The sequence below is a fragment of the Elgaria multicarinata genome, chromosome 4 (assembly GCF_023053635.1).
Source record: "Elgaria multicarinata webbii isolate HBS135686 ecotype San Diego chromosome 4, rElgMul1.1.pri, whole genome shotgun sequence".
NCBI lineage: Eukaryota > Metazoa > Chordata > Lepidosauria > Squamata > Anguidae > Elgaria > Elgaria multicarinata.
This window is the reverse complement of record NC_086174.1, coordinates 139,732,519-139,759,641: the sequence shown is the minus strand read 5'-3', so window position 1 is coordinate 139,759,641 and position 27,123 is coordinate 139,732,519. Positions and strand designations below refer to the sequence as shown.

General features: G+C 42.8%; 1 protein-coding gene across 1 annotated transcript in view; it reads left to right on the top strand.

The window, feature by feature from the left end:
* FGF18 (fibroblast growth factor 18) overlaps positions 1–27,123 on the top strand; it is a 146,304-nt gene that overhangs the window by 112,212 nt on the left and 6,969 nt on the right. Inside the window, exon 4 of the mRNA XM_063125293.1 lies at positions 4,148–4,254. Coding sequence (XP_062981363.1) covers positions 4,148–4,254 — 107 coding nt within the window. The remainder of the gene's footprint in view (positions 1–4,147; positions 4,255–27,123) is intronic.

The window sequence follows — 27,123 nt, the reverse complement described above, 5'->3', positions numbered from 1 at the left end:
TTCTTGTTAGTATAAAGGTACACCTATAGCATGTTGTAGCCCAGGCAAGTAGGAGAAACGGTAATTTTCATTTATTTCCAAAATTATTACATTATTTTATTAGCTCTTTAAAATTTATTTAAATTCTTTACTTGAAAAAAAGGGGTATCATATTTTAATTAGTAACAGTGTCAAAGGAGAGCTAAATTAATTATTGGAAATCACGCCATCCAGATGGTTTTAATTTTCACAGCAGGGAACCAACATCTTTTTAAGGTGATATTTTTCAAATTAAAATCAGCCTGGGTATTACTCATACTTGTTTTAGTTTGAGAGTGAGGTGATGTATCTTGTAGTTTTGAAACTACCCAGCTTTCATGAAAATGTTTTGGAACAGGGAGACAAATGTGAATTTTAAAAGATGCAGACCTGTTTTACTTAAATTATTGAAATCAACCATTTGGCTCAAGATGATGCGGGTGATACAAAGTCTTTTTGTCATGAAGTGTTTTTCTATTGAATCTAAAGGACAAAGTTCGCCAAAAGTTGTTTTTATCTGACAATCAACATTATAAGCAGAAGAAAGACAAAGGACTGAATTCCCCTTAGCCCTTGACATATAATTACAGCAACACTGGTGGACAAAAGTAGAAACGATAATTTGCGCCTATGCTAGCCAACATACAAAACTGCTTTGTACTGGGTTGGACCATTGGTCCATCTTGTCTAATGTTGACTGCTGTGATTGGCAGCAGCCGTTTTGGATCTCTGAAAGAGGTCTCTTTCCAAGTTCTTTGGCAAAGGTCCTCCTCTGCTCCTTGAGGGTCTTTCTCACTCTTCAAGCTGACATACTTTTCTTCATAGCTACCACCAGCCCTTCTCCATGTTGATTCAGGATAAACTGACATTGACTTTGGAATAGAACTACTCACTCCAAGAACGGCTGCCCCAATTTCCTGAAGGCTGCTGGTTTTAGGCATGGCATCTTGATGGATGCATATGTAAATAATGTCTGTTGTGACCCATCTTGAAACTTCCACTTTGGCCTTAGCTAGACCTAAGGTTTATCTCGGGATTGTCCCAGGGTTGTCCCTGCCTGCTACCGGGATCCCCTGTGTGTCATTTACATGAACAGGGATGACCCTGGGATGATCCCGGGATAAACCTTAGGTGTAGTTAAGGCCTTTGTGTTCAGTGTGGGCCAATCCATGCTAACCTTCACTATTCTCTCTGTAGAGCATAAGACTACATAGTATAGAATGGGCTGAAATTCAGAATGTTGATGACCATTTTCAACTCCTTTGGCACCACAATGGGTGATTTCCTTTGCCAATAGTCCTGACAATTCTAGAATCTCCAGAATACTGTATATCAGGAAAGGAAAGGAACCTCTCGTGCAAGCACTGAGTCATTACTGACTCTTGGAGGGACGCCAGCTTTCGCTGACGTTTTCTTGGCAGGCCTTATAGCGGGGTGGTTTGCTGTTGCCTTCCCTGGCCATTATTACCTTTCCCCCAGCTAACTGGGTACTCATTTTACCGACCAGTATGCGGAAATATAATTAGGTGAGGTGGTGGATCAAGCTTTCCCTAACCAAGATACACCAGCCAGGGCAACATCACCTGCCCCATGCCTTTCCTCACTGGGGAGGATGTTGGCTGGATGAAACTCTTAGTTTGCTTCTTGGCCTCCTGGTTGGGATGGCAAGTGGAGTACTAAGGGAATCCTTCCCGTTATCTCTGATGATCGCTGTTTCATCAATCAATTATCAGAGGTAACAGTGTGGATTCCTCTCCATGGCTGCCCTGAATAGGTGGTGCTTAGAGGGAGGGTGAGGGTCCTTGGCCATGGCCTGTGGGACATATGGGCCAGCCTGGCAGGCTAAATTGGCCCATGGACCAGCAATTCCCCATCTCAGTCCTATATACTACTAGCAAATTCATTTTCCAACTGTGGATCCTTATGTAGCCAAAGCGGCCCCATCCATGCACAAGAGGGTGATGTGAATAGGTTTAGGGAAACTCCTATGGATTTCATAAGTAGAAACGACTTTAGAAAAAAGAAACTCTGTTGGGGTGGGGAGGAAATCTAAGCAGTCCAAGGATGTCTGAGCATGCTCAGTGGCCATGGAATGCTACCTGACTGTTGTGGGGAGGGGGATGAGGAGGAGTGGAATGGAGTATCCTGCAGGAGGGGCTAGCTGGCTTGTTGGAATCTGGAACCTTTTGTTTCAGGACCCACTTGTTGCCTCTTATTGTGACTGGGTATTGAAACATAGTTCATGTTTTTTGTGGTACTTCATCCATGTGGTGGATTTTTTTAATATATGGATTATTTTTTACTATAAAATAAATAATAAATTAATGAATATGGGATGGATGTTCCCCTCTCTAGCATGTTAGCAAAATAAACACTTGGGTGGATGAGATGAAGCCGGTTACGCATTTCTAGTCATAGGAAGCATTACCATATTTTGTTGCTGCTTATATGAAAATATAACAGAAAATGCTTATTTTGACAATGATGCAATGCATATAGTTATTGCTCCTGTTGTCAGTGGGATTCCTCGATAAGTACAATTGCGTAATGGAATTGGTGAATCTTCATTGTGGCACCACTGAATTGCTGTAAACCACCCAGAGAGCTTCAGCTATGGGGTGGTATAGAAATGGAAATAAATAAATAAATGATAATGTTATGGGGTCACACCTGTAGTGGCCGCATTCCAGAGTACTCAAGTAGGGTTGGTGGTTGGGAGGGGAATGGCTTCTTCCACCAAACAATGGTGGAAAATATTCGGAGAAACCTCTGCAAACTGGCCATCCTTTGGGGGGTGGGATGGGGAGTGAGAAGAAGAAGACTCTCAGAAATCATTCATAAAAAGTTCTTCTGAGAAATTTCAGCTTCACTCTGTCAGCACCCTTCTAGGCAGTGAGAGCTCAAGACACTTTGGCCTTAGCTAGACCAGGCTATACAGTATCCCAGGGTGATACCCGGGGTCGTCCCTGTGTGTGCAGATGATGCACAGGGGATCCTGGGCTCAGGCACGGATCAACCTCCCTGGCCCCGGGATATAGCCTATCTTTTGGGCCCAGTATTTTCCGCAGTCTCGGGCTGAGTGGAGCATGTGGCCCATTTTCACGGCTTGACCCCGGCTACGTGCGATTACTTGTGCATAGCCGGGAGCGGCGCACGGGGCGCAATGCTCCCCAGGAGTACTGCACCCATCGGGGCAGGGTGGGGGAAGCGGGGAAAACATTTTTTTTTAAAAAAAAAAAACTTACCTGGGCGCACGAGCGTTTGTGCACATCCGGCTCTTCAAGAACAACAACAAAAAAAAATATGGCGGGCGCGACAGCTCTCTTTGTGAGCTTGTCGCAGCTCGTGTGTAAACGAGGGCGAGATCCTGTGGTAGTTGCATCGCGGGCTCCCTCCTCCTCTCACCTGGATTTTAAGATAGGTCTAGCAAAGGCCTTTGTTGTCTGAAGTGGAACCCAAATGACCCCCCCCCCAGAGTCAACCTTTTAAAAACTCTTGTTGCATCACTCAGATGCCAATTCCTGCCTCCCCTACGGTGCCAGCTGAAGCAGGCCTTTTCAGCCTGCTTCTAACTTAGTTCTTTCTTTGCTCTCATCCAGAGCAGCCGCAGTCAAAACTTTGCCCCCAAGCTCTTTCCTTTTCTTATGTTTCCTTCAATTTCAGGGTGTGTGTGGATCTATAGTCAGTGGAATTATGTTTGTGATGTACAATCTGGAGTCAATGGTTGCCAGATGTCCCTTATTTTGAACGGATGTGGTTTGTTTTATGGAAATAAATGCAACCTATTCCCATTTCAACAGAGTTCACTGACTATTGTGATTATCTATCTATCTATCTATCTATCTATCTATCTATCTATCTATCTATCTATCTATCTAAGGAAGGTCCAGCTCTATACTGCTGCAAAAGCTGCTGTTACGGAGATCTGGTAGTGATGCAATGTCTACCTCATGAGGGCTTGGGTGTTCCTTTTGGATTCCCCCCACCACTTGCCCTCTTCCAGAGCAAAGATGCTGTGCCTCACCACTCTGATTTGCAGAAGTTATAGAAGGGTATCTTCTTCATTCATTCACTCGATGAATGGTCTGGTAAATGCCTGTTTTTGTTTTTCTTCTTCTTCCTTTACAAGCCCAGCTTCTAGTGGAAACAGACACGTTTGGCAGTCAAGTCCGGATCAAAGGGAAAGAGACAGACTTTTACCTTTGCATGAACAGGAAAGGCAAGCTAGTAGGGAAGGTAAGTGTTTTCTATTAATTCATTTGTAATATGAGTGTTACCTTTAGCAGTGACTGCGAACCCCCATAATGATGTGTTCTGAACTTTGCCTGTCAACCCCAAATGAAAAGCAGGACCTGAGGAATGTTGGAATTCTTAAAGCGTTCATGCCTTGACTTGAAAAAAAGAAAGAAAGAAAGAAAGAAAGAAAGAAAACGAAAACCCCTAACTCATAAAATTAAGTACTGTGGCTAACCACTGGGGTTTTATTACTGATTTCTTTCGGTACACACAGGTTTCAGTTTTACAGTTGCATAAATTGATAAAAGATGTGTATATCTCTCCAAAACAATGGACAGCTTGCATTACATGCTTGAAATTTCTCTTATCTTGACGGATTAATTAATTAAATAAATAAATAAAATGAACAAATGCAATTGTAGCATTGTTTTAAGGAATTTGGCAATGCAATTGCTGCTTAAACTGAGAAGAGTTTAAAAAAAACCTCAGGATGCAATATAATTAGTGTTGTAATGTTTAGATCTTATTAGGGATAGGCTTCATGGTTCTGATACTACAGGGCTATTTCATTACCTTTGATTCCTCCACCCCCCTCCTGACACACAGACAATAGAAGCATGTAACAAATTGCATCGTATTTGCCTATGTAGCAAAGTATCTTTGCTGTTGGTGTCAGCTTTAAGACAAATTCACTTGTCTGTGTAGCTTCCACCATTTTTTGTTTTGTTTCGTTGGCAAGCCCAGAGTTTGGCACAGGCAGGGGCACAGTTCACTCAATACAGATAAAAAGCCCCCTCCCTGGCTACCACACCGAATTAAAGCACTGACGTTGCCATCAGAGTTGGAAAAAAAAGGGGGGGGGAAAGTGATTTAGTTTTTGAGTCAACAAAGGCGTAGAACTGAAATCCGCATTCCCAAATAGAAACCAGGTGCCAGAGTTACTGCTGTGGGATGTTATTTACTTCTGAGAAGACAGCTGTGTGAGATGTGCCTCATAGTATTGAACCCTACAGCCTATACTCGGGCCAGCTGGACTAATTGTGGGCTTTCGAGATGATATATACAACCCATGACCACCAGCAGCCAAAAGATTTTACTGGTGTTACTTTTTTTTTTGCTAATTATGCAATATACGCTGAGCAGAAAGAAGGCTATTGTTAGCCAGCATGCCCTGTTGGTTGGGAAAACTAATAATACTGAGCATGAGAACCAGGGTGGTATAGTAGTTAGAGTATCAGAGTAGACCTGAGGAGATCCAAATGGAAATTCACACTTGACCAGGATGCTCAATGGCTGTCCTTGGATCAGTCACTGGCTGTCAGTCTAGCCTACCACACAAGAGCGTTGTGATAATAAAATTGAGTTGGGGTGGGGTGAAGTATGATGTATGTTGCCTTGCACTCCTTAATGGTGGGATATAAACTAACAATAATAAAATAATAATTTGAAGAGAAGGATATACATTATTATTAACAGCAACGACAATGATTTATATAGCATGTTCAAATGTTCAGAACACTGCATACTTTAAAATTCTTTCAATCATCCTTTAGAGGAGGTCAATATTATTATCCCCCATATTGCAGATGGGGCAGGGAAGGGCTGAGGTGAAGAGAGATTTGCTTTAGGTCATTCAGTGACTTCAGAGGTGACATTTCGACCAGGGAGTTCTTAATTTGAAGCTTAGGGGGAGTCTACACCAGCTGTTTTTTGCGGATTGTATTGGAGTTGTCACTTACGGGGCACATGACATTCACCTGCTCCTGCAGTGATGTCGGCTCCACCTATCCCTGACTGCTTTTGTCATGGTTTTTCCACGTCTCTCACTTCCATTCTGAAGAACGTTTGTGGTGTGCCCCCCCCCCTTTGCGAGGTCGTTGCTATTCGTCATGAGTTCCGGGCCCAGCGAACAGCCAATCAGTTGTGAAGGGTGTGTGCATGGGTATTGGAGGTGTGCAGGAGTGGACCTGTCTGCCATTTCTGCCACATGTTTTGGATTGGTATTGGCATGTTTTACTGCCAATTGTGTGTTGTTGTTTTTTAAAAATACGAACACATCTGCACAGCAATGCATATTCAACGAAGTTCCTATGCCCCCCAAGTGTTGCTGCATGTCTGCACTCGTGCACATCCCTTATGAGTCATTTAAAAAAACCCTGTGCCCTGTAGCCATCTGCCTAGCCCCTCCCACTTGTACCGATACACATGCAGAAGCACCGTGATGGGGCACCCGGGCTCTCACAATGGCACTCCTGTAATGGTGGGAAAGGTCAGTCGCACATGCCTCGTGAGTGGAGATTGCGGCAGAGGAGAACATTCGGAAGCATTCCTCTTCCATAGCGAAAGGGCTGCCGGTGTAGATTAGCCCTTAGTCTCATAGCCACTGACATCTGATCTCAGTTGTGCTCTTGCCTTAACATCAGTGGTACCCAAACTCACGTCTTATCTCCTGTACCTGGTCCTATTGCTTGGATGGTATCGAAGATCAGATTACAGACATACAATCCAAACAAACGTACAAATACAAATGAACAGTGAGGTGTCGAATGGGTAAGAATGGCTGATAACAGGTGATAACTATGCCCCTATTCATCATTAGATATTTAAAAATACATGTATAATGAAGTACTTATTTTGATGCTTAAAATTGAAAATGATGAGGTATATGGTGCATGCAGGTGGACATAACAGCTGGTGCGGGTATAGTTTAGCTATCGCAAAGTGCAAATGAACAGACCCATGGCTTTTGAAATGAAGGGAATTACACCTTAAAAAAAAAATTGAACTCTCAGTGTGGAATCCTTTAATTTCATTCATTAAACCCAGTTTTAATTTGTTCATATAAATGGAAGGTTTTGATTCCTTCCATGTGACTTCTTATGATGTCAAATTCTAAAAGTATAAGCTTGCAGTGTGTGTGTGTGTGTGTGTGTGTGTGTGAGAGAGAGAGAGAGAGAGAGAGAGAGTATGTTTTGATATAGATATACATACAAACATGCGTACGTGCATACGTAACATCTCCTTGTAAATATCACATATGATTCTCATCCAGCCTTCCCTTTTCCTACCTCAATTGCTGACAAGTTCATAAAATACATTGGTTTACTTATGAACATTCTGTTTTGGAAGGGAGCCTTCCAATCCAGATGCATTGCCCATATTAACAGCTTCTTAAGGGGAAAAAAGGGGGTGGGGAAAGGGGGGGGGTAGGGGTGAACCCTAATATTAGCAACACCAAAAAGGTTATGTTTTTAATTAGCATGATAGTTTCAGCTCGTTTTGTGGCAATAGCTTGAGTAACTGCATTTTTAATATACCAAATGATTTCTAAACAGCCAGTAAACCCCTGGATACAAGTTTGTGCCTGGGTTATGATACAAATATTTAAGTCTACCATGGGAGGGAAAGAAACCCATAAAAGTTCTTTTGCAATCACCCTGGAGTGTTCGCTTGCCAATAATGAAACTGTGGGCTGCCATCCCCCCTCCCAGCTCATTTCCTATTGACTTACTCTGCGTAACCCTTAACTATACCAACATATGCCATCTGGCTTTCTTCTCCTTCGCAGTGAACATCTTTGGATTCTTCCCCAGTTGAAAACCTGGTTTGAGTTTAAAATCTTTGTTTCATATAATCATCTACAAAGGGTATTACAAATGAGAGCAGGTTGTTGCTATTCTCAATTTGGGATGTCTGACAGAAGTTAACCATTTCAGAAACGGGGCTTGCTACCTACCTTGAAGCTTGTTAGATGGAGCAGCCCGCCAGGCAAGCAAACCCATCCTCCGACCTCAAAAGAGCAGGCTCCCTTTACTTTCCATCTTTCCCTCATCAAGGCTAATTTACATCTCCACCAGCTCTTCTGCGCCAAGGCTTCCAATGGAACTTTCTCAGGATCCTGGAATGTAATCTCCCCGGAGTTTTCCCTCCCCCGCGCCCCCCCCAACTCCGTTTTCTCGTTCATTATTGTTTGTCACTTCACAGCTAGATTTGGCCATGATATTATGAACAGGATTCTAAATCTGTTTATTGTATGTTTGTGTTCTATGCGTACACACAGCTGGTCTACATTAACGGGGAAAATGTAGCCAAATCAGCCAACGTAGCAAATATAGCTGGTGTAGACAAGGCTAATAGTTTTAAACATGAGCGGGCTAGTCAAGGTCAAGGCTATATTTCATTTAGTTTATTCCAGTTTAAATGGAGACAAGCCTGTCTACACGAGCTATTCTCCCTCTCTGATATTGAAAACATGTCCCTGTCCCCCCACCCTCACCCCAACTATTTTGATTTTCATGTTGACATTTGCATTTTGGGATTTTTGAGTAGGTGCACAAGATACATGAAACTTTTATTATTCTTGTTGCACCATTTTTTATTTTTTATTCTGCCTATCATTATTATCAGAGGTCCTGTATGTCACTCGCTGCTCAGAGGGAGCTGTGCAAAAGCCCCAAAGGGCAGATATTTAAGTTACCATGGGTCTGTGCAGTCCCTGTGTTTGGCTCCCAAGGCACAACTTTCTTCACGTCTCAGGACCAGCTCTGATGCTGGGGTCTACACACTGACCGGAGCTCCAGAGCTGCTGAAATAGCTTCTGTATGGGTAGCAGGTGAGTGTGGTTAAGGAGCAGCAGCTGCCTTTATACACTCATCCAACCTCAACTGTGGGATGATACCATCAAGAAGAAGGAGGACGGGAACCAGGAGAAAAGTGGCCTTAGTGACATGCAGTGGTATCTGAGGGCCCGCTAAAAAAAAATGAAGCCAACTCTGGTGCTCCGGGAGTCTTCAAAGTTCTGAACAGGTAAAGCCAGGCCACGTTTCACAAGATAAACATAACAAGCGATACTAAGCAGGCATACCTGGGAGCAATGCCCTGGAACTTACTTCTGAGTAAACATGCACAGGATTGCACTATTAGTTTTTAGTCTCATACAACTCTGTATGTGTCAGTGCAATCATGTTTCCTGTGCAGGAAGTAATGTCTGTGTGCAAGGAATCAATAAAATACGAGCTGCTCTAAGTGTGTTTGTGTGTGTGTGTGTGTGTGTGTACTGTGTAGGTTTAAGCAACATTTGTATAATCCAAGAATTACGGTGTGCCTTGGAGAAGGACCGTCATGATCCATCTCTGTCACATACATGTTTTTAATGGTATATATTTTTAAAGTGGCAGCTTTGCTGAGCCTTCAGGATGCAGTGGACTATAAATCTCAATCTATCAAGCATTACTTAGTGCAGAATTTTCTTTTCATCCAACAGTCAACTGCACATAAAAATTGGTATTTACTACTAAGTTGAAGTTCCATACAGGACAAATGTCTTCAAGCTCTTCACGGCAGACCATGGAAATCAGTGGTCCAAGCTCATGGGCTTGAGTACCACTTAACTTGATTGATGGTGGAATACATACATTGAATTTTGGAAGTGGCAGGTTCACTCCCTAGTATCTTCAGTTAAAAGGGTCTCAGGTAGCAAGGTTGAGAAAGGGGGCTCTTCTTAAGACCTAGGAGAGCTGTGGCTGGTTGAAGTGGACAGGACTAAAATCTACACAGATGTGGAGATGGACCAGTGGTCTGACACAGTGGGAAGGATCCAACAGCATTCATGTGCTAGTCCTATTGGCATTGCACTAGCATTAGCCAATGCTAGCACAACATCAATAACACTTGCTAGTACAACAGGTTTCTTGGAAAGCTCATCATGCTAGCAAGTGCTGTTGATGTTGTGCAAGCATTGGCTTATGCTAGTGCAATGTCAATAGGACTATGGATGCTGTTGGATCCTTCCCACTGAGTCAGACCACTGGTCCATCTCCACATCTGTGTAGACATTGGCCTTGTCCACTCGAACTGGCAGCAGGTCTAAGGAAGAGCCCATCCTTGATACCTGAGATACCCTTTGGTTTTGATTACAATGCCAGTAATCCAGTGATAGGCTGGCAGGCCATGTAAGCGCAAGTGCTTTGTCCAGTAAGACATTGGCCATAGCTAGACGGGACAAAATCCCGGGGTGATCCCCGGGATTGTCCCTGTGTGTTCACTTGATGCACAGGGGATCCTGGTGTCAGGGAGGGATGATCCCTCCCTTGCCCCGGGATCTCACCCTATACTTTAGGTTTGCTTTTTCCGTGGTCTTGGGCTGAGCCCGAGTCCGTGGAACGTGTGTGCGGGTGTCCCGGTTTGTCCCGGTTCCTCGTGCACGTACCTTTTGTGCATGAGTGCTCATGCACATCTTCTGTTTCTTTAAAAAAACCAAAATGGCAGATGCGATGTTCTCTCCTTCTGAGGCTGTTGTGCGCCACATATAAACAGAGGGGGAATCTCACAATAAAAACATTGTGAGATTTTCACTCCTCCGTCGCGCAATAACAGGTAGGTCTAGCTGAGGCCAGAGACTTCAACCCCATTCTGGAAAATGTGGTATTAAATGATCCCAATTGCCCTCATTTACTAACATCCAAGTCAAGGGAGAAGCAAACCATGGAGCAAGCAACCCCATCCAATACAGATCTAGGGTTCAGCGTTCCAGTTCACTAGAGCAAGCTTCTGGAGTGCTACTAAGGAGGCATCTGGAGGTGATCCTAAGGAGGCATCTGGAGTCCTCACCAACAAGCCAGGTTCCCAGGTGGCTCTAGTCCTCATTTCCTGAGATGCCACAGGGCCTTCCCAGAAACTGCCAAGCACCAGAGTGCTAGGCTCCAAGGCAGAGCAGGAGAGGCCCAGGGCTTGATAGAAACATCAGAGCCTGCACCAGTTTGCCATCATGTTTGGCTCTAGGGTGGTTGGAGCAATTTGTCTGCCTTGGAGCTGTCCGTGGTCCTGCGCTTTTGGTCTTGTTAAACTTTTTCCTAATACCTGATTTCTCATGATACCTTTCTCTCTCCAGCTGTCCTTCACAGACTCCCTTACACTTGTCCAACTGTGAGCCTCTGCTGCCTAAGACTAACTGGCTGTCCCATCCAGCTCCAAGTTTATCCCTAAAAATTTTGTTCCTCACCTAATAGGCATCACAAAGCCAAGACAGGATATTAGGAATGTATTAATTTATTTTAAAACATTTATACCCCCACTTCATCTCTGGGGAGTTTTGCTTACAGCCATAATTTCACCATTGAAAACATCAACAGGAAACCTTCAGTACTCTATACCAATTACAGTCAATATATACCATGACAATAATTATCGCCTGCAGTTTGGGATCCAGAATAGGAATGTTGCTAAACTCTGATGGCTGGAAAACTAGAAACCAAACTTTGGATATTTCTCAAGGATTCATGTTGATTTTCAGGGCAATGGACCCTTATTGGGTGACTCTCTACATTTACTAAATTGAAGAAAATACCCCAAATACCAGTACTCCCAAAGGCAGGGAGTCAGTGATTTGGGGAGAATAAATATACCTGTCGTAGGAAGATGAACTGATCATGTCATGGCTCTTATGAATGTTTCTTTCAGTTTTCTGGTGGTAGAACGTCTCTGTCTTGTTAACTTCATTCCCTCACCTATTTTTAAAATATGTTGCTAATGTATATAAAGAAATGAAGTTTATATTATGCAGTGCACCGTTCCCATACCAAATTAGTTCCCTAACTTTTACCATATCTGTTCAAGATTTCTTTAGAAGCCACAAGGACTTGAAATTCAAACCGTCCAGGAAATCACCTTAATATTTTCATTATTTCTTGAGATAACTTTGGAATTTAAAATGTTTTATTCTTTCCACCCTTTCCTGCATCTTTCATGAGCATTCCCCTCCCCCCACTGCTCACTTTAAGGCCTGAAGCACATAAGTCACTCACTCCACATGGTCTGAACTTGAACTCACTATACAATGAAAACAGATGAAGCAAGGTTTTTCACTGAGAAACTTTTAAGATTTTCGGGTGAGATAACTGCTTTCCAAGCCAATATATTTAAAGTTACCAAGGAGTTACTACAGTAATACCAGATGGCGGGGATCTCTGCAGTTTTGGAGGACCACAAACAAATTGTTGCTTGATGCCAAAGACTACGTTGGCTACACTTGAACACCAACTCCTGCCAGAAGCGTACTTCGAAGGGTAGTATGGGTTACATTACAGCTTTAAAATTGAGGTTCTTACGCAGGATATGTGCACTAGAAATAAGAAAGCTATGGAAACCCAAAGGCCAATCATCCCTTGGGATGGAATGGCCATCATCCACTGCTTCTAGTCCACACACTTCAAATTATATGATACTGAGTGAACACTACCTGACTCTAATTTCTAACCCTTGTCTTAGATCAGCCCTTGCACAATTAAAGATGCAACGAATGAAAAGAGCAGTGCTGGAAGAGCATTTTAATAAAATTCCTTATGCCTTGAGACTTTGCCCTTGCCGTAGTGGCAAAGTGGAGGATCTGCCTCACTGTTTGTTCTCTATCTATTCTCAAATTCATTCTAAATATTTAGATTGTTTTTTTGAGAATAAGTCCAGCTGGTCTGATTCAGAAAGAATATACTTTTTGTTTACATGCAATAACAAGACTGTCATAGTGGCGTTGGCCAACTTCACTCTTACATCCCAAATGTATAGAGCAAAATTTCTGACCTTGCATCTATAATTTGTTTTAGCATTGGTTTTTTCATGCTTGTTGTAACCATTGGTTGAAACAATAAAGCTTTACTACTACTGCTACTATGATACTGAAGAAATACATCTAGTCTTGCCCCAAACAAACAAACAAACAAACGATGTTCAACATTTGCTGGTAGATGCAGAGGAATCTAGCCGTGTGGGCATATATAAAGCACAAGAAAAGATGCCACCCGCCTCCTTCCACTCTCTGGTTGTCATTGGTGGTTTCTTGATCAAGGCTATAGAAGGGATGTATTTTCAGGAAACAGCTGAATAGAAAATGAAAGGAGGGTGTTGTACACAAAGAGAAGGAAGGGGCAAAGAACATAAGAAGAGCCCTCCTGGATCATACCAAAGGCCTATTGAGTATAGCATTCTGCTTCCCACAGATGCAGGTGGGAAGCCTATAAGCAGGGCCTGAATGCAATAGCACCATCTTGCTTATGTTGAGAGGCATACTGCTTCTGATATTGGAGGTAATATATAGCCATCGTGACTGGTAGGCATTGATAGCCTTCTCTTCCAGGAATTGGTTTAATCCTCCTTTGAAGACATTCAAGTGGGTAGCCATTCCCACATCTTTATTTTTTATTTATTATTGTACATTTTTATACTGCCAAATAGCCGAGGTAAGAACCTAAGAAGTGCCCTGAAGCTGGATCAGAGCAAGGGTCCATCTAGTCCTTCACTCTGTTCATACAGTGGCCAACCAGCCATCAGCCAGGGATGAACAAGCAGGACATGTTGGAGAGGGAAATGTCCACCCAGTGTGCGGCTGCTGTAAAGAAGGCAAACTCCATGTTAGGCATTATAAGAAAAGGAATTGAGAATGAAACAGCCAGTATCATACTGCCCTTATACAAATCGATGGTGTGACCACACTTAGAATACTGTGTACAGTTCCGGTCACCACACCTAAAAAAAGATATTATAGAGCTGGAGAAAGTGCAGAAAAGGTCAACTAAAATGATTAAGGGGCTGGAGCATCTCCCCTATGAGGGAGGGTTACATCAACTGGGATTGTTTAGTTTGGAAAAAAAGGAAGCTAAGGGGAGACATGATAGAGGTGTAATGATGCATGGTGTGGAGAATGTGGGCAGGGAGACATTTTTCTCCCTGTCTCAAAATACTAGAACCTGGGGTCATCCCATGAAGCTGATTGGTGGGAGATTCAGGACAAATAAAAGAAAGGACTTCTTCACACAGCACATAGTTGAATTATGGAACTCACTACCACTGGATGTAGTGATGGCCACCCGTTTGGATGGCTTTAAAAGCGGTTTGAATAAATTCCTGGAGGCAAAGGCTATCAATGGCTACTAGCCCTGATGGTTGTGAGCTATCTCCAGTATTCGAGGCAGTAAGCCTGTGTGCACCAGTTGCTGGGGAACATGGGTGGGAGGGCGCTGTTGCACCATGAGAGCCAGTGTGGTGTAGCAGCTAAAGTTTCGGACTGGGATTTGGGAGATCTGGGTTCTAGTCCACACTTGGCCATGGAAACCCACTGGGTGACTTTGGGCCAGTCACAAACTCTCAGCCCAACCAACTTTACAGGATTGTTGTTGTAAGGATAAAATGGAGTGGAGGATTATGTATGCCACCTTGGGTTCCTTGGAGGAAAAAAGGCGGGATATAAATGCAATAATGCATACATACATGTCCTGCTTGTTCATCCCTGGCTGATGGCTGGTTGGCCACTGTTGCAAACAGAGTGCTTGTCTAGATGGACCCTTGGTCTGAGCCAGCATTGCTCTTCTTGTGTTCTTGTGTTCTTACCATTCCTCTAAGCTAAAAAGCCTGAAACGTTCCAAACTTTGCTCATAGAGAAGTTCCTCCAGCCTCTTGATCATTTTCCTACACTTTTCCCAGTTCTACAATATTAGTTTTGAAGTGCAGGGACCAGAACTGTGCTCCAGAACAGTATTCAAAGAGCTCTTAGTGTGAAGGACAGCATAGGAAAAGTCACTGGAGTAATTCTTTTTAGAGAGGCAGCGGATTTCACATCTGAATGCCCTCCCCCCATTAAAAACAAACAAATAAAGCACTGGGGAGGGGCACATTTTCAACCTGTGACTCTCTACTATACATGCAAATACATGACTTGAAAATATATATTTAGCTATTTCTGGTTACAAAGATACTTCTCTGAAAAGCAGGTACAGGGCATTCACAGACCCCAATTTTTAGAGTATGGAGATACTGTTAGTGACATAGCGGTAGGTCATTTATTCAGATTAAATTACTACATTTCCATCTTTGGAACAAAATGTGGTTGTAAATGCCTTATATATATTACTGGGTGAGTGAAGGCCTAGAAAAGTAGGTGAGAAGGTCAGAGAGAATTCTTGGAGGTAAAAATCAGCTGATTGATTCATATATACACAATAATATGAATGGCTTAGTGAGTTCACTGAGGAGTCCTATTTATTTTACATAATATCTGGCTGTGGTTTTTTTCAAAAAACTGACAAAATGTCTGCTTCAGGACTCGTAAGTATAACTCTTATGAAAGTAAACACACATGCACTTAGCTTCAGTGTGCTAAAGTAAATGGAAGTTAAGAGAGATGTAAGACTCTCCTTTATTTCTAGGGATTTTTCTGCCTTTTGACTTCAGATATCTGTGGGAACTACACAAAATCCATAAGATAATCTTGTTTTTAGGAACCACCACCAAAAATTGGATGCATATAGGATCCTCTGGCTATTGCATCTCATTATTGTTTTCAATGGGATGCATGTTTGAATGTGCACCAAAATGAAGATGCAGCCTTTCTACTCCATTGTTTTCAATAGGATGCATGTTTGGCTGTGAATCTGTCCACATATTCCATAATTTCTCAACTCTACCTGTCCTCTTAATTTCAGGCAGGTGTGGCAATGGTGTGCTGAACTGGTATCTCGCCTTAGTAATGGAATGAATGAGAGCCAATAAACTGAGGCTCAATCCAGACTAGGGTGACCATATGAAAAGGAGGACAGGGCTCCTGTATCTTTAACAGTTGCATAGAAAAGGGAATTTCAGCAGGTGTCAAGTGTATATATGGAGAACCTGGTGAAATTCCCTCTCCATCACAACAGTTAAAGTGCAGGAGCTATACTAGAGTGACCAGGTTTAAAAGAGGGCAGGTCACCTGCAGCTTTAACTGTTGGGATGAAGAGGAAATTTCCCCGGGTTCCACAAATGACACCTGCTGAAATTCCCTTTTCTATGCAACTGTTAAAGATACAGGAGCCCTGTCCTCCTTTTCATATGGTCACCCTAACCAGCTTCAGCCACTAGCCAAGCTACAACCCTACCTGGATTGGGATAGCCTAGCATCTTTGGTCTATGCTCTGGAAACCTTTAGGTTAGATTACTGCAGTGTGCTGCATGTTGGGCTGTTTTTGAAGATGGTTCAGAAACTGCAGCTAGTGCAGAATGCAGCAACCAGATTGCTGACTGGGACTGCGCAATGTGAACATATCAACCCAGCCCTGCTTTGTCTGCACTGATTGCCAATTTGTTTCTGGGTCATATTCAAAGTACTAGTTTTAATCTATAAAGCCATACATGACTCAGGAGCCCAACGCCTCAAGGGTCACCTCAACCTAACCAGTCCCTGAGTTCAGCTTCAGAGGCCCTTCTCTGTGTGACCTCCCCAAGAGAAGCTTGTGGGGTGGACTCGATGGCCTTATAGGCTCCTCCCAACTCTACTATTCTATGATTCTATGGGGTGTCCGTTTGGGAATGGGCCTTTTCTAGCCCTATGTTTATGGAATACGCTCCCAAGGAAGCTTATCTGGCACTGCCCTGGCATCCTTTCAGTGCTAGGCAAAGATGCCCTTATTTTCTCAGGCATCTAGACGTTAGTTATGGCCCAATTGTTGTGGGTTGGTTTTGTGATGTTAGGGGGAGATTTTGTGTATTTGTGGATGAACACTTTTCTTATTGTATCATTTTTAGATTATGCTTCTGTGGCATTTATTTTTATTTGTATCGTTGTGCTGATTATGGTATATATTAATTTATTTCCCCCCTGTTATATTAATCATGGATTTCTCTAGTGTGTGTAAGTCACTTCAAGACTGCATTTTGCAGTGGGAAGTGTTGCATACATTTAAGTATGCAACAGGGCCTTTTTGGTGGTGGCCCCCAGACTATGGAATGATCTCCCTGACGAGGCTTGCCTGGCACCAATGCTGCTATCTTTCCGGCGCCAGGTTAAGACTTTCCTCTTTGCCCAGGCATATGGCGGCACATCTTAATCACCCACATGTTTAGTTTTTTAACGGTTTTAAATGCTTTATGTGTGTATGTTCTGTGTTTTAGAATTTTAAATTTTGTATACTCGTTTTTATCGTAATTTTAGAATTTCTGTAAACCACCCAGAGAGCCCTGGCTATGGGAGCGGTATATAAGTGTAATTAATTAATTAATTAATTAAAATAATAATAGTAACAACAACTAAAACTACCACCTCCAACTAGTCTGTACAGTGTGTGTGTGTATGTATAAATATAAAAGCATAGATAGATAGATAGATAGATAGATAGATAGATGAAATTTAGAATATAGATTATATTTGGAACGAAGAATATATAGAATTTATATTCTAATTGGAAATAAATTGGATAGGCTGGAACATAAGGAAGGTTTGAGGTAATTGTCAGAATCACCAGAACTACAATATGCAAATCAGAAATTGAACTTGTCAGTTCAATTGTCAGTTCAAGTTGCAACATCCCTAAAAGAAACATTTAGTCATCTCTAATAATTTGACCAAATGGATTAAAGGGAGTAAAATATCGGATTTGACACACACTCCATTGCTGTCATTAAAAACAACAACTATGAATTGTTTCTTCAGTGACTGTCAAAAGTAATTTGGGAATCTTTTCTTTTTATCTGCTCATTTTGTCTGTTCATTGAGCTGCATTTCAGTCACATATTTCATAAATGGAAGCTATTAATGTATATAAACACTGGCCTTTCTGTTGCGGATGAATTCTAGTTTGGCTACACTGCCAGGTAGATAATTTTTAAAACATTAGAAAATGTCAATCTGACATTCAGTGGAACAAAAATGTAAATATTTAAGATCTCTGCTAAGCTGTTTTATATTATCTTCAGTTTGTGCTGTCTTCAAAGTGCTTCAGATTTTGCCGATAGATACTGGTAGGCTTTCTGAGGGTAGGAATTTAGCTACTTTCGCCAAACCGTGGCAAAATTCTCTCCCTATTCCCGCACCTCACGTTTCTTATCTGAGTTTCATCTTCAGTTAAAAGTACTTCCAATTGTGTCAAGGAGAACACTTTATATACATTGCCCTGGATGGACAATAAAGAAAAGAGACCAGATTACAAGGGACACTTTTTGTATAGAAAAGCATGAGGCACAGCAAATCAGTCTGTTTCTAGTTCATGTGAGTTTCATATGAATTCAGTCATAAGTCCATTCTGTCCAATTTCCAAATCAGTCTCTGCAACATGAAAATTCACATTTATTTTAATATGCCATTTCACCTAACATGAATTTTCTATACAATTTCCCACAACATGCATATTTTTAATGCAACTGTCCCTAAAGAAAGGTATTTTTTTTAAAAAATAACCTTGTAGCGGAGAACTGCATTGTAGTGGTCAACATACCTGACAATGTAAAATACATATACCTTCACAAATGGTGTGTGGGGTCTAACTGACCCCACAGTTTTAAAATCATAAAACTGAATATTTTGTTTATTTATTTATTGCATTTATATCCCACCTGTCTTCCTCCAAGGAACCCAAGGCGGCATACATAATTCTCCTCCTCTCCATTTTTATCCTCACAACAACAACCCTGTGAGGTGGGTTGGGCTGAGAGTCTGTGACTGGCCCAAAGTCACCCAGTGGGTTTCCATGGCCAAGTGGGGCCCAGAACCCGGATCTACCGACTCCCAGTCCGACACTCTAGCCACTACACCACACTGGCCATTAGCATACACATAACAAGTTACATCAGTAGAACAGTGCAATTATCATGAGTTTGGAATAACCACAAATCTCATAGACTTTGCAGCCATAGTGCACACTACTCGAGTAGCCTATGTACAATCAACACATTTCACAACTGCATGAGAAGGACAGATGGTTATTTGAAGCACAGGCCATTGCATCAACCTCAGAGATGACACCTGCCCTTTTTCCTGTGCAGTGACAGGCGCTATGAGTTCTGAAGCTGCCTATCTCAATGTCCTAGGCAAGTTAGCTATGCTTCTAGACTCAGCCCAGAGTTTGATCAATTCCAGACCCAGGTCTATTCAGAAGAGTTGTCTTTTGGGTTGTTTTGCCCATCATAGGTTGTTCAGCTTCTAAACAATATGGCCATTTAAGCAGGCTGCATCTACTACATTTGAGTGGGGAAAGCAGCATTGACCACCATTGGATCATGTCTTTGGAAGTGTATGTGAAGATCACAGAATCATAGAATAGTAGAGTTGGATGGGGCCTATAAGGCCATCGAGTCCAACCCCCTGCTCAATACAGGAAACCACCCTAAAACATACTTGACAGATGGTTGTCCAGCTGCCTCTTGAATGCCTCTAGTGTGGGAGAGCCCACAACCTCCCTAGGTAAGTGGTTCTATTGTCGTACTGCTCTAACAGTCAGGAAGTTTTTCCTGATATCCAGCTAGAATCTGGCTTCCTGTAACTTGAGCCCGTTATTCCGTGTCTTGCACTTTGGGATGATCGAGAAGAGATCCTGGCCCTCCTCTGTGTGAGAACCTTTTAAGTATTTGAAGAGTGCTATCATGTAATAGCACATCTGGTCACAGGTATCCATATTTATGTTTCTTCATAGAAAGAATGATCTCAGGCTTGGGTGGACTTCTGGGCTGACATTGCTGCATCATTACACATTGAAGAAAGGAGATACACCATCCTTCCTTTCTCTGGCCCTTGACTTGCAAGTGTCAAATCTTCTTGAAATTAAAAAAAAAAATCTGCTTTTGACATTCTGAGATTTGTGTGTAGGAAAGTGAGTAATTTGAAAATAGACAAAATGTTATTTTTTTCACTCTCTACATTTCTTCCTCACAAGAAATGGAAGGAACAGGTTCTTGGGTAAGCATCTGTAGACATGAAGAGTAATGAAAGCAGCATTTTGCAAGGTCACTTTGACCCCTAGCACCTTAAGTGTATGGTTTGTCAGTTATATACGTAGTTTTCTTATTTATGCCAATAGGGATCGAACTGACCACAAAAGCTGTAAGAATAAAAATGTCATTTTTTGTATAGATTTAAGTGGGTGGTGGCCCTGAAACACCACATGGCAATTCACATCTCATCATGACCAAGAAATACCTGGAGCGTGGAAGAGGGTGCATTTGACTCTACCTGCTGACAGAGGGTTAAAATAGCATATCTGTTCTACTTTGCTTCTAAGGAGCTCCAAATAGTCACTTTTTTCCATTAATATTCCCACTGAATCTTACTAAAGATGAAACAGTGACATTTCAGCACACTGGGCCGTATTTGTAAATGCAAAGACAACTTACACTTTTGTCTGCACTTACCTTAGAGTAGACTAATGGCACCAATAGACATTTCCATCCTGTAGCTAAAAACACTGGGTGGGTATGTATGTGTATATGCATGCGCGCAAGGTTTTCATGGAGACCACACCATCAGGGAAATGGGTTAACTCCCTCCTTATGAACCACAATCCTGATTCCCCCCTTCTTATTTTGATAGTGGGAAATCCAGACATGTTAAATACATTTATGCATTTAATTAACATGTCTGTTCTGTCACTTAGGTGTGCTGAATAAACATACAGAGCTGACTTACACTAATTGGTCCATCTAGCTGGCTCAGTATTTTCTGCTCTGAGTGGTAGTGACTCTCCCTGAACATAGGAAGAGCCCTGCTGGATCAGACCAAAGACCTATCTAAGGGGTGGGCAAACATGTGGCCCTCCAGATGTTTTGGCCTAAACTCCCCCATCATTGGCTGAGTTGGCTACAGCTGATGGAAGTTGTAGGCCAAAACATCTGGAGGGGCAGAAATTTGCTCATGCCTGGCCTATCTAGTCCAGCATCCTGGAAGCAGTACATAGCTGTCATGACTAGTCGCCTGTGATAGCCTTACCCCTGTTAAAGCAATCTAAGTTGATGGCCATTGCCACATCTTGTGGAAGTGAATTCCATAGTTTGACAACACATGGTTTGAGTCAAGAGATGCTTTCACATGCTCTACAGTGGAGCGATGGCCGCCCACTTTCACCCCATTCCTGTTATCAAATGTGGCGTTATTTTGTGTTGTGTTTAGCTGTAAACAATAGGTGATTTGGATAGAAATCGTGCTCCAATGAAGATATACCAGTATACAATAAATCTCCACAATAATATGACTGCTCTTGCTTCCTACACTGTCCAAATGCATATTCTGGGATTCCCTAGGAGTCCATTCAGCTGTTGCAATGCCCCTCCGACATCTTTGCTGAGCTCTTTGCCAAGACTCCTGAGTATGTTTCTCAGAGGATTCTTCAGGTTCAGAGGCCAGTATGTTGGAGGAAGAATGCATGTAATGAGTAACTTGGCGTTCATTTACTGCTAGGGACAGCCTGGCCTAGAGTGCTATGAAGCAGCTGAAAATGCATAGACCACGGGGAATCTCTATGGTCATATTTTCAGGATTTCTTGGCTCAGAGTCAGACAGCTGAGAACAGAAGATTCTTATGACAATTTGATGCAATGGCTTCATTATGCAAAAGATGTAGCTCCAGCTCAACAATTTTCCTTGACACCCACAGCAATCGGCCAAGATTTTTGATAGATTTATGAGTTGTTATTACTCTGATACTGTGGTGAGATCTCCCCACCTTCTTTTTCTCTTTCCTTCTTTTGTTTTGCTGAAACATCAGATCTGATACACTTGAAATGCTATTTGGTGCCAGTGTAGTGTATAAGAGAATGTTTGGGTGAAGAAATACATTGGGTTGGATCCAAAGGTGCCCTTCTGCACCCAGAAGGTAGCTTCTGCTCAAGGAAAGGCTGGGTTTTTTTTATACATCTCACCGTACTGTGAGAAAAGTGAAACTAGATCCAAAACTGTTTAATGACAGAACAGACTTCCATAGGAGGTGTTGTGCTCTCTTTTGCTGGAGATATTTCAGAAGAGGTTGGATGGTTATTTCTCAGGGATGCTGCAGTTGCAAGGTTCTTGGATTGAGTAGGGAGTTGGACTAGATGGCTTCCATGGTCCCTTCTAAAATCCTATGATTCTATGAGCCAAACTACTTCTTATGCTAAATGGTGTCAGTGGAGCTTGTTGTCTTGTTTTCTTTGCGCTCCTCCGTAGGGGGAACCGAATTTTAGGAAAAATGGTGGGAGGAGGAAAGTTTAACTGTCTGCTCCTGATGTGCAGTGGTCCTGATCTGTACTGGAGACATGCACATTAGCACTAGAGTAAAGGAAAGGCTAACCCTCAGCTAAACAGGATGTGATTAGTGTAACATGTAGCTTGGTGCTATGGGCAGTATGTAACGCCAATACAAGAGGAAGCTAGTGGATCCTGCAGCAATTGGAAATCAGTGGAAATGCTCATTTCTGGAATGGAGCATTTCAGCTTGTAGAAAGAAGCTCTGCTGAGCTGTCCTGTTCTGAAAATAAGCATTTCGGCTCATTTCCAGGGTTGCTTTGGGAAGTGCTAGTTCTTGTTGCACTAGCTGCGGGTCCTGCTTGTGTGGACAGCAGGACTGCAGCAGCAGTATTGGATACTGCCCCATGATTCCTGTTGCACAAGCAGAGCTGTAGAACCTCTCTATTGCAGCACTGTGTAAACCAGCCTTCTCCAAGCTGCGTCAACCAGCCTCCTTCCAGATGTCTTGAATTACAACTCTCTTCTACTCTGCTCACCCCAGGATTCTGCCACCTCATTCTGCTGCACATATGGGCTATGCCTATGTCTTCCTATGTACTTCCATGCTTCCTAGTATGGAAGCATGTTCAGGTCTGACATAGGTGAGGCCTGTCCATATTCCACCCAATGTAAGGAGACTTAAGCCCTATTTAGGCATTCAATGTGTGTAAAAAGCAAACACACAAGGAGGTTGAGCACTCTAGCCCTGCTCCCTCCTTGTGCATTTCCATTGCCCTGTATTCATGGATGTCTGGCTCAGCCTGGGACCGCATAAAAAATGGGCTCAAAGGACGCACAGGGATGATCCTGGGGATTGCCCCGGGATTTCGCCCCATCTAGCTATGGCCCAAGTCTACCTATTGAGAAACAGTGGGAATTTCTTAGAGGCCAGGTCTACCATGACAGGTAGACTTCATGCCCAGGCCTTGCCACCACTCAGCCATCAGATCTACCAGAAATGGTAGACCTGTTCTCTGATGCTACTTAAGCATGTATGTGCTCCCCTCCCACTGTGGCAAAATCCTGCAGATACCCATGACTACAGTCCTTTTTGTTGGATTATCCTTTTTCTAGTCCACCAGCCTCCTCCTGCCAAGGAAGCCAGCCCCTTTGAAATGAAAAGTTGGCAATCCTTGATTTATGTGATCTTTTTATATATTTGTACATAGCCAATGTACAAACATTCTTATAATTAAACCATGTTTGTTGGAAACCTATGAGAATGAAAGCCTGAAGAAAAAACCCTTGGGAATCGTCCTTTAGAGCAAGGATGGGCAGAATTCAGGCTGTGGGATCAGTGTTTCTTTTATTAGACCCCTGAAGTCCACAAATGTAGCCTACTGAAAAATAGTAGCTCACTGGTGGCGGTGGTCAAACACCAAGAATCAAAGAAAGGGATGACTGAGCTCAGTTCAGGAATATGTTCAGCACTACAACTAAACTCACAATCCTTTCACATAAATATCCACTCCTGGTTTTCCCCTAAACTTTCTAAATTAAAGCAACTGAAATTCGAAAGTGAAAAAAAAGTGTTCTAGTTGTTGCTGTTGTTAAACAAGTGGAAATCTTGGCTGTTGTCGGGAGCTGCCTCTGAGGGAACTGCACCGGCTACCTATTGTCCAGGCAGGTTTGTACTAATGCACAAAGCCCTAAGCAACATGGGGGCCACAGCTAGACCTAAGGTTTATCCTGGGATCATCCAGGGTTCGCCCCTGCCTGAGCACTGGATCCCCTGTGTGTCACCTAGATGAACAGGTTTGACCCTGTATGGCCGGGATCAGGATACCTGAGAGGGCTCCTTCTCTGCCCGGTCACTGAGGTCATTGGAGGGCATGCTTCTGGTGGTTTCACATGGACCTATGGCCTGGTTGGAATCCACCAGGAGAAGAACCTTTAGTGTGATGGCCCCTTCTCTTTGGAACTCCATACCCCTAGAAGTCAGGCGGATGCCAACATTATGTTGCTTCTGGTGCCTCCTGAAAACCGCTCTTTTCCAGGAAGCATTCCTCGACTGACCTGCCACCATTTTTATTGGTATTCTGCTTTAAACTGAACAGTTTTAATTTGCTGTTTCTAACGTTCTTTCTTTTTACTGTTTTATTCCTCTGTTCACCACTCTGGAATCTATTTTAGATATGGAGCAGCATATAAATATTGTAAATAGTTAATAAATAAATAAATAACCCTTGCCAATCTAGTGCAAATCACCCAGAGATCTACCAGTACATTAAAATCTACCTTCTGCTTTTCTGCGCTTTAAGTCATTGAATCCATACCATAGGGCTACCTTCCCCAATCTGGTGCCCTCCAGATTATTGGACTACAATTCCCATCATACCCATGCTGTATGGTAATGATGAGAGGTATAGTTTAATACATCTGAAGGGTGCCAGGTTTTAATGCCGTTTGCATTAAAACAAGAACTTAATGGGTATCAATCAATCAATTTTTATTTGCACCAAGCCATTGGCCATTGCAATTTAGAACAATTAACTGAACATAAGGCATAAAATAGACAATAAATGTCCTCAGTTCAAGAAAAAACAAAGACCTTAACATATAAAACTCAGTAGCTCCACGCAAATAAAATATTAAATACAGTTAAGGCTAAAATTATATAATTTAAAACTCAGGGTGCAATTGCACTCATTTTAATAGCAATTGCTAAAAATTTCGCAGTTTTTGCTGTAACCATCCTGTTGCAATCCTCAAGAAGAAAGTTCACATAATAATCAGTTGAACGCCCTGGATAAGGCAATAATAAGGGGGTTATAACTTAATGGGTATTTTTAGGTGTCTTGGCACTCCTAAATACTGGATGCTGAAGAGTGACCTGCAGGAGTCTGCTATCATATTGAAAATGGATTTATTTATGATTGTCTCTCATTGGGTTGCCAATGTTATTTCTAGCCAGTTTAGGACTATTTGGATCCAGGTGGGTTATTTTTTTAAAAATAAGACCTGTGAAAAGTCTCTTTAGATCAGCCTTCCCCAACCTGTTACTTTCCAGATGTTTTGAACTTTAATGCCCATCAGCCCCAGCTAGCATGTCCAATGTCAAGAATGCTGGGAGTTGTAGTCCAGGCTGGGGATGGGCACCAGGTTGCTTTTGATGAACTTCTGTTTTTCCACTCAACAGTGTGCTCCAGAATACACTGAGAGTAAGGACGTGTCTACACCAGCCATTTATCCCAGGATCGTCCCGGGATCATCCCTTTGCAACCAAATGACACACAGGGGATCCTGGGAGCAGGCAGGGATGATCCCTCTGTTTTCCTGGGATAATTCTTAGGTGTAGGGCCATAGTACAGTACAATGACTGTACTGCTAAGCTGTGAAGCAGGAAGTCCCCAGTTCAAAGTTCACCCCAAGCTTGAATGTCAGGCCATCAGCCACTCTGTCCCCACTCCCAAGTCTACAATATGGGGATGGTGGCCTTGGCCTACCTTACAGGACTTTTTACTGACAATGTATAATTACGGAAATGGTGTGAGAGCAGTGCCCTGAACACTGGAGATGTTGTTTGATAAATGATAGCACAGGCACAAGTCCTGAGCAGTCCTGCAACTGTTTAGGTCATTTTATAAGACCGTAGGGCTACCTGATTGTTTTCTTAGAAGCCCTGGCCCTCTTCCTTATCAATAAATGTGCTGCATGATCCAAACCATTCATTGTTTGGTTGCTGCTGATGATGGTGGGGGGCAGGGTGTGGGTTTCGTTTTTGGTCTGAATTTTTAAGTGCACTGACCTAAGTGGGCACTTCCTGGACTAATATGTGGATTGGAATATGGTTATCCTCCAGACTGCTCACTTCTCTGAATTTTGCAATGCAGTTCTCAGCTCAAACACTACATACAAAACTCTGTAGATATTAGAGAAAGTCGCGTAGAAAATGGGGTGGGGGGTTGCTTTCAAAATGCATTTGTTCAGGAAAACTGGGGACAAAAATAGGTGTGAATTTTTGCGTGTTTTTTTAAAAATTATTTTAAATCGCAGATTGGTGCAGAAACTGGGTGGAGCCAAGCAATTGAAAACATGTGAAACTGACGTGGACCGGAAATAGACACTTTCTCACCACCCTTAAGGACATGGCTAGCTGAGGGGGGTGGAGGGGGATGATCTCGTGATATGATGATCATGAGATCCTCCCCCTCAGTCTACACGGGGCGCGCGACATCCCGGAAGGAAGAGGACGTCGCACCACAGAGCTCCTGAGGAGCTCTGCGCCCCGGGCTCGGTTCCTGCCTCCACATAGTTACTTGCGAGGAGCCGGGACGAAACTGGGACAGCCAGACACACATCCCGCGGTCTCGGGATCATCCCCAAACCGCGGGAAAAGTTGGGATTAAAGGGTAGGGCAATATCCCGGGCCAAGGGAGGGACCATCCCTCCCTGCTCCCGGGATACCCTGTGTGTCATGTGGATGAACAGGGACGATCCCCAGGATATCATCCCATCTAGACGTGCCCTAAATTTGATACAAAAGTGTCTTTGGCCCTTCTTTTCCCATAAAAAAGCTTCTCCGGTGTCTGGATGTTTACACGATCTTAATAAGGCACAATTGTGCCACTTTTGCATCTGCTGCAGGCTGGCTCAGGCTGCAGTCCCAGGGACACTTACTTAGAAGTAACTCTTCTTAAACTCTGTAGGATTTGCTTCTGAATACATGTGGATTAGGTCCACTCTACCCATTCGAAGTCACCAAAGCTCAAGACAATTTCCTTTGAGTGGCAAACTATTGGTGGCCTAAACGAAAGGCTTGGTTTGGAGAAAGCATTTGTGCAGCCGCAACAGCCTGGCCCTTTGATCCTTTCCAGCTGGAGAACCTGGGATTGAAAGCAAAGCCCCAAGTAGACCAAATTGGACTATAAAAAGGTGAAGAG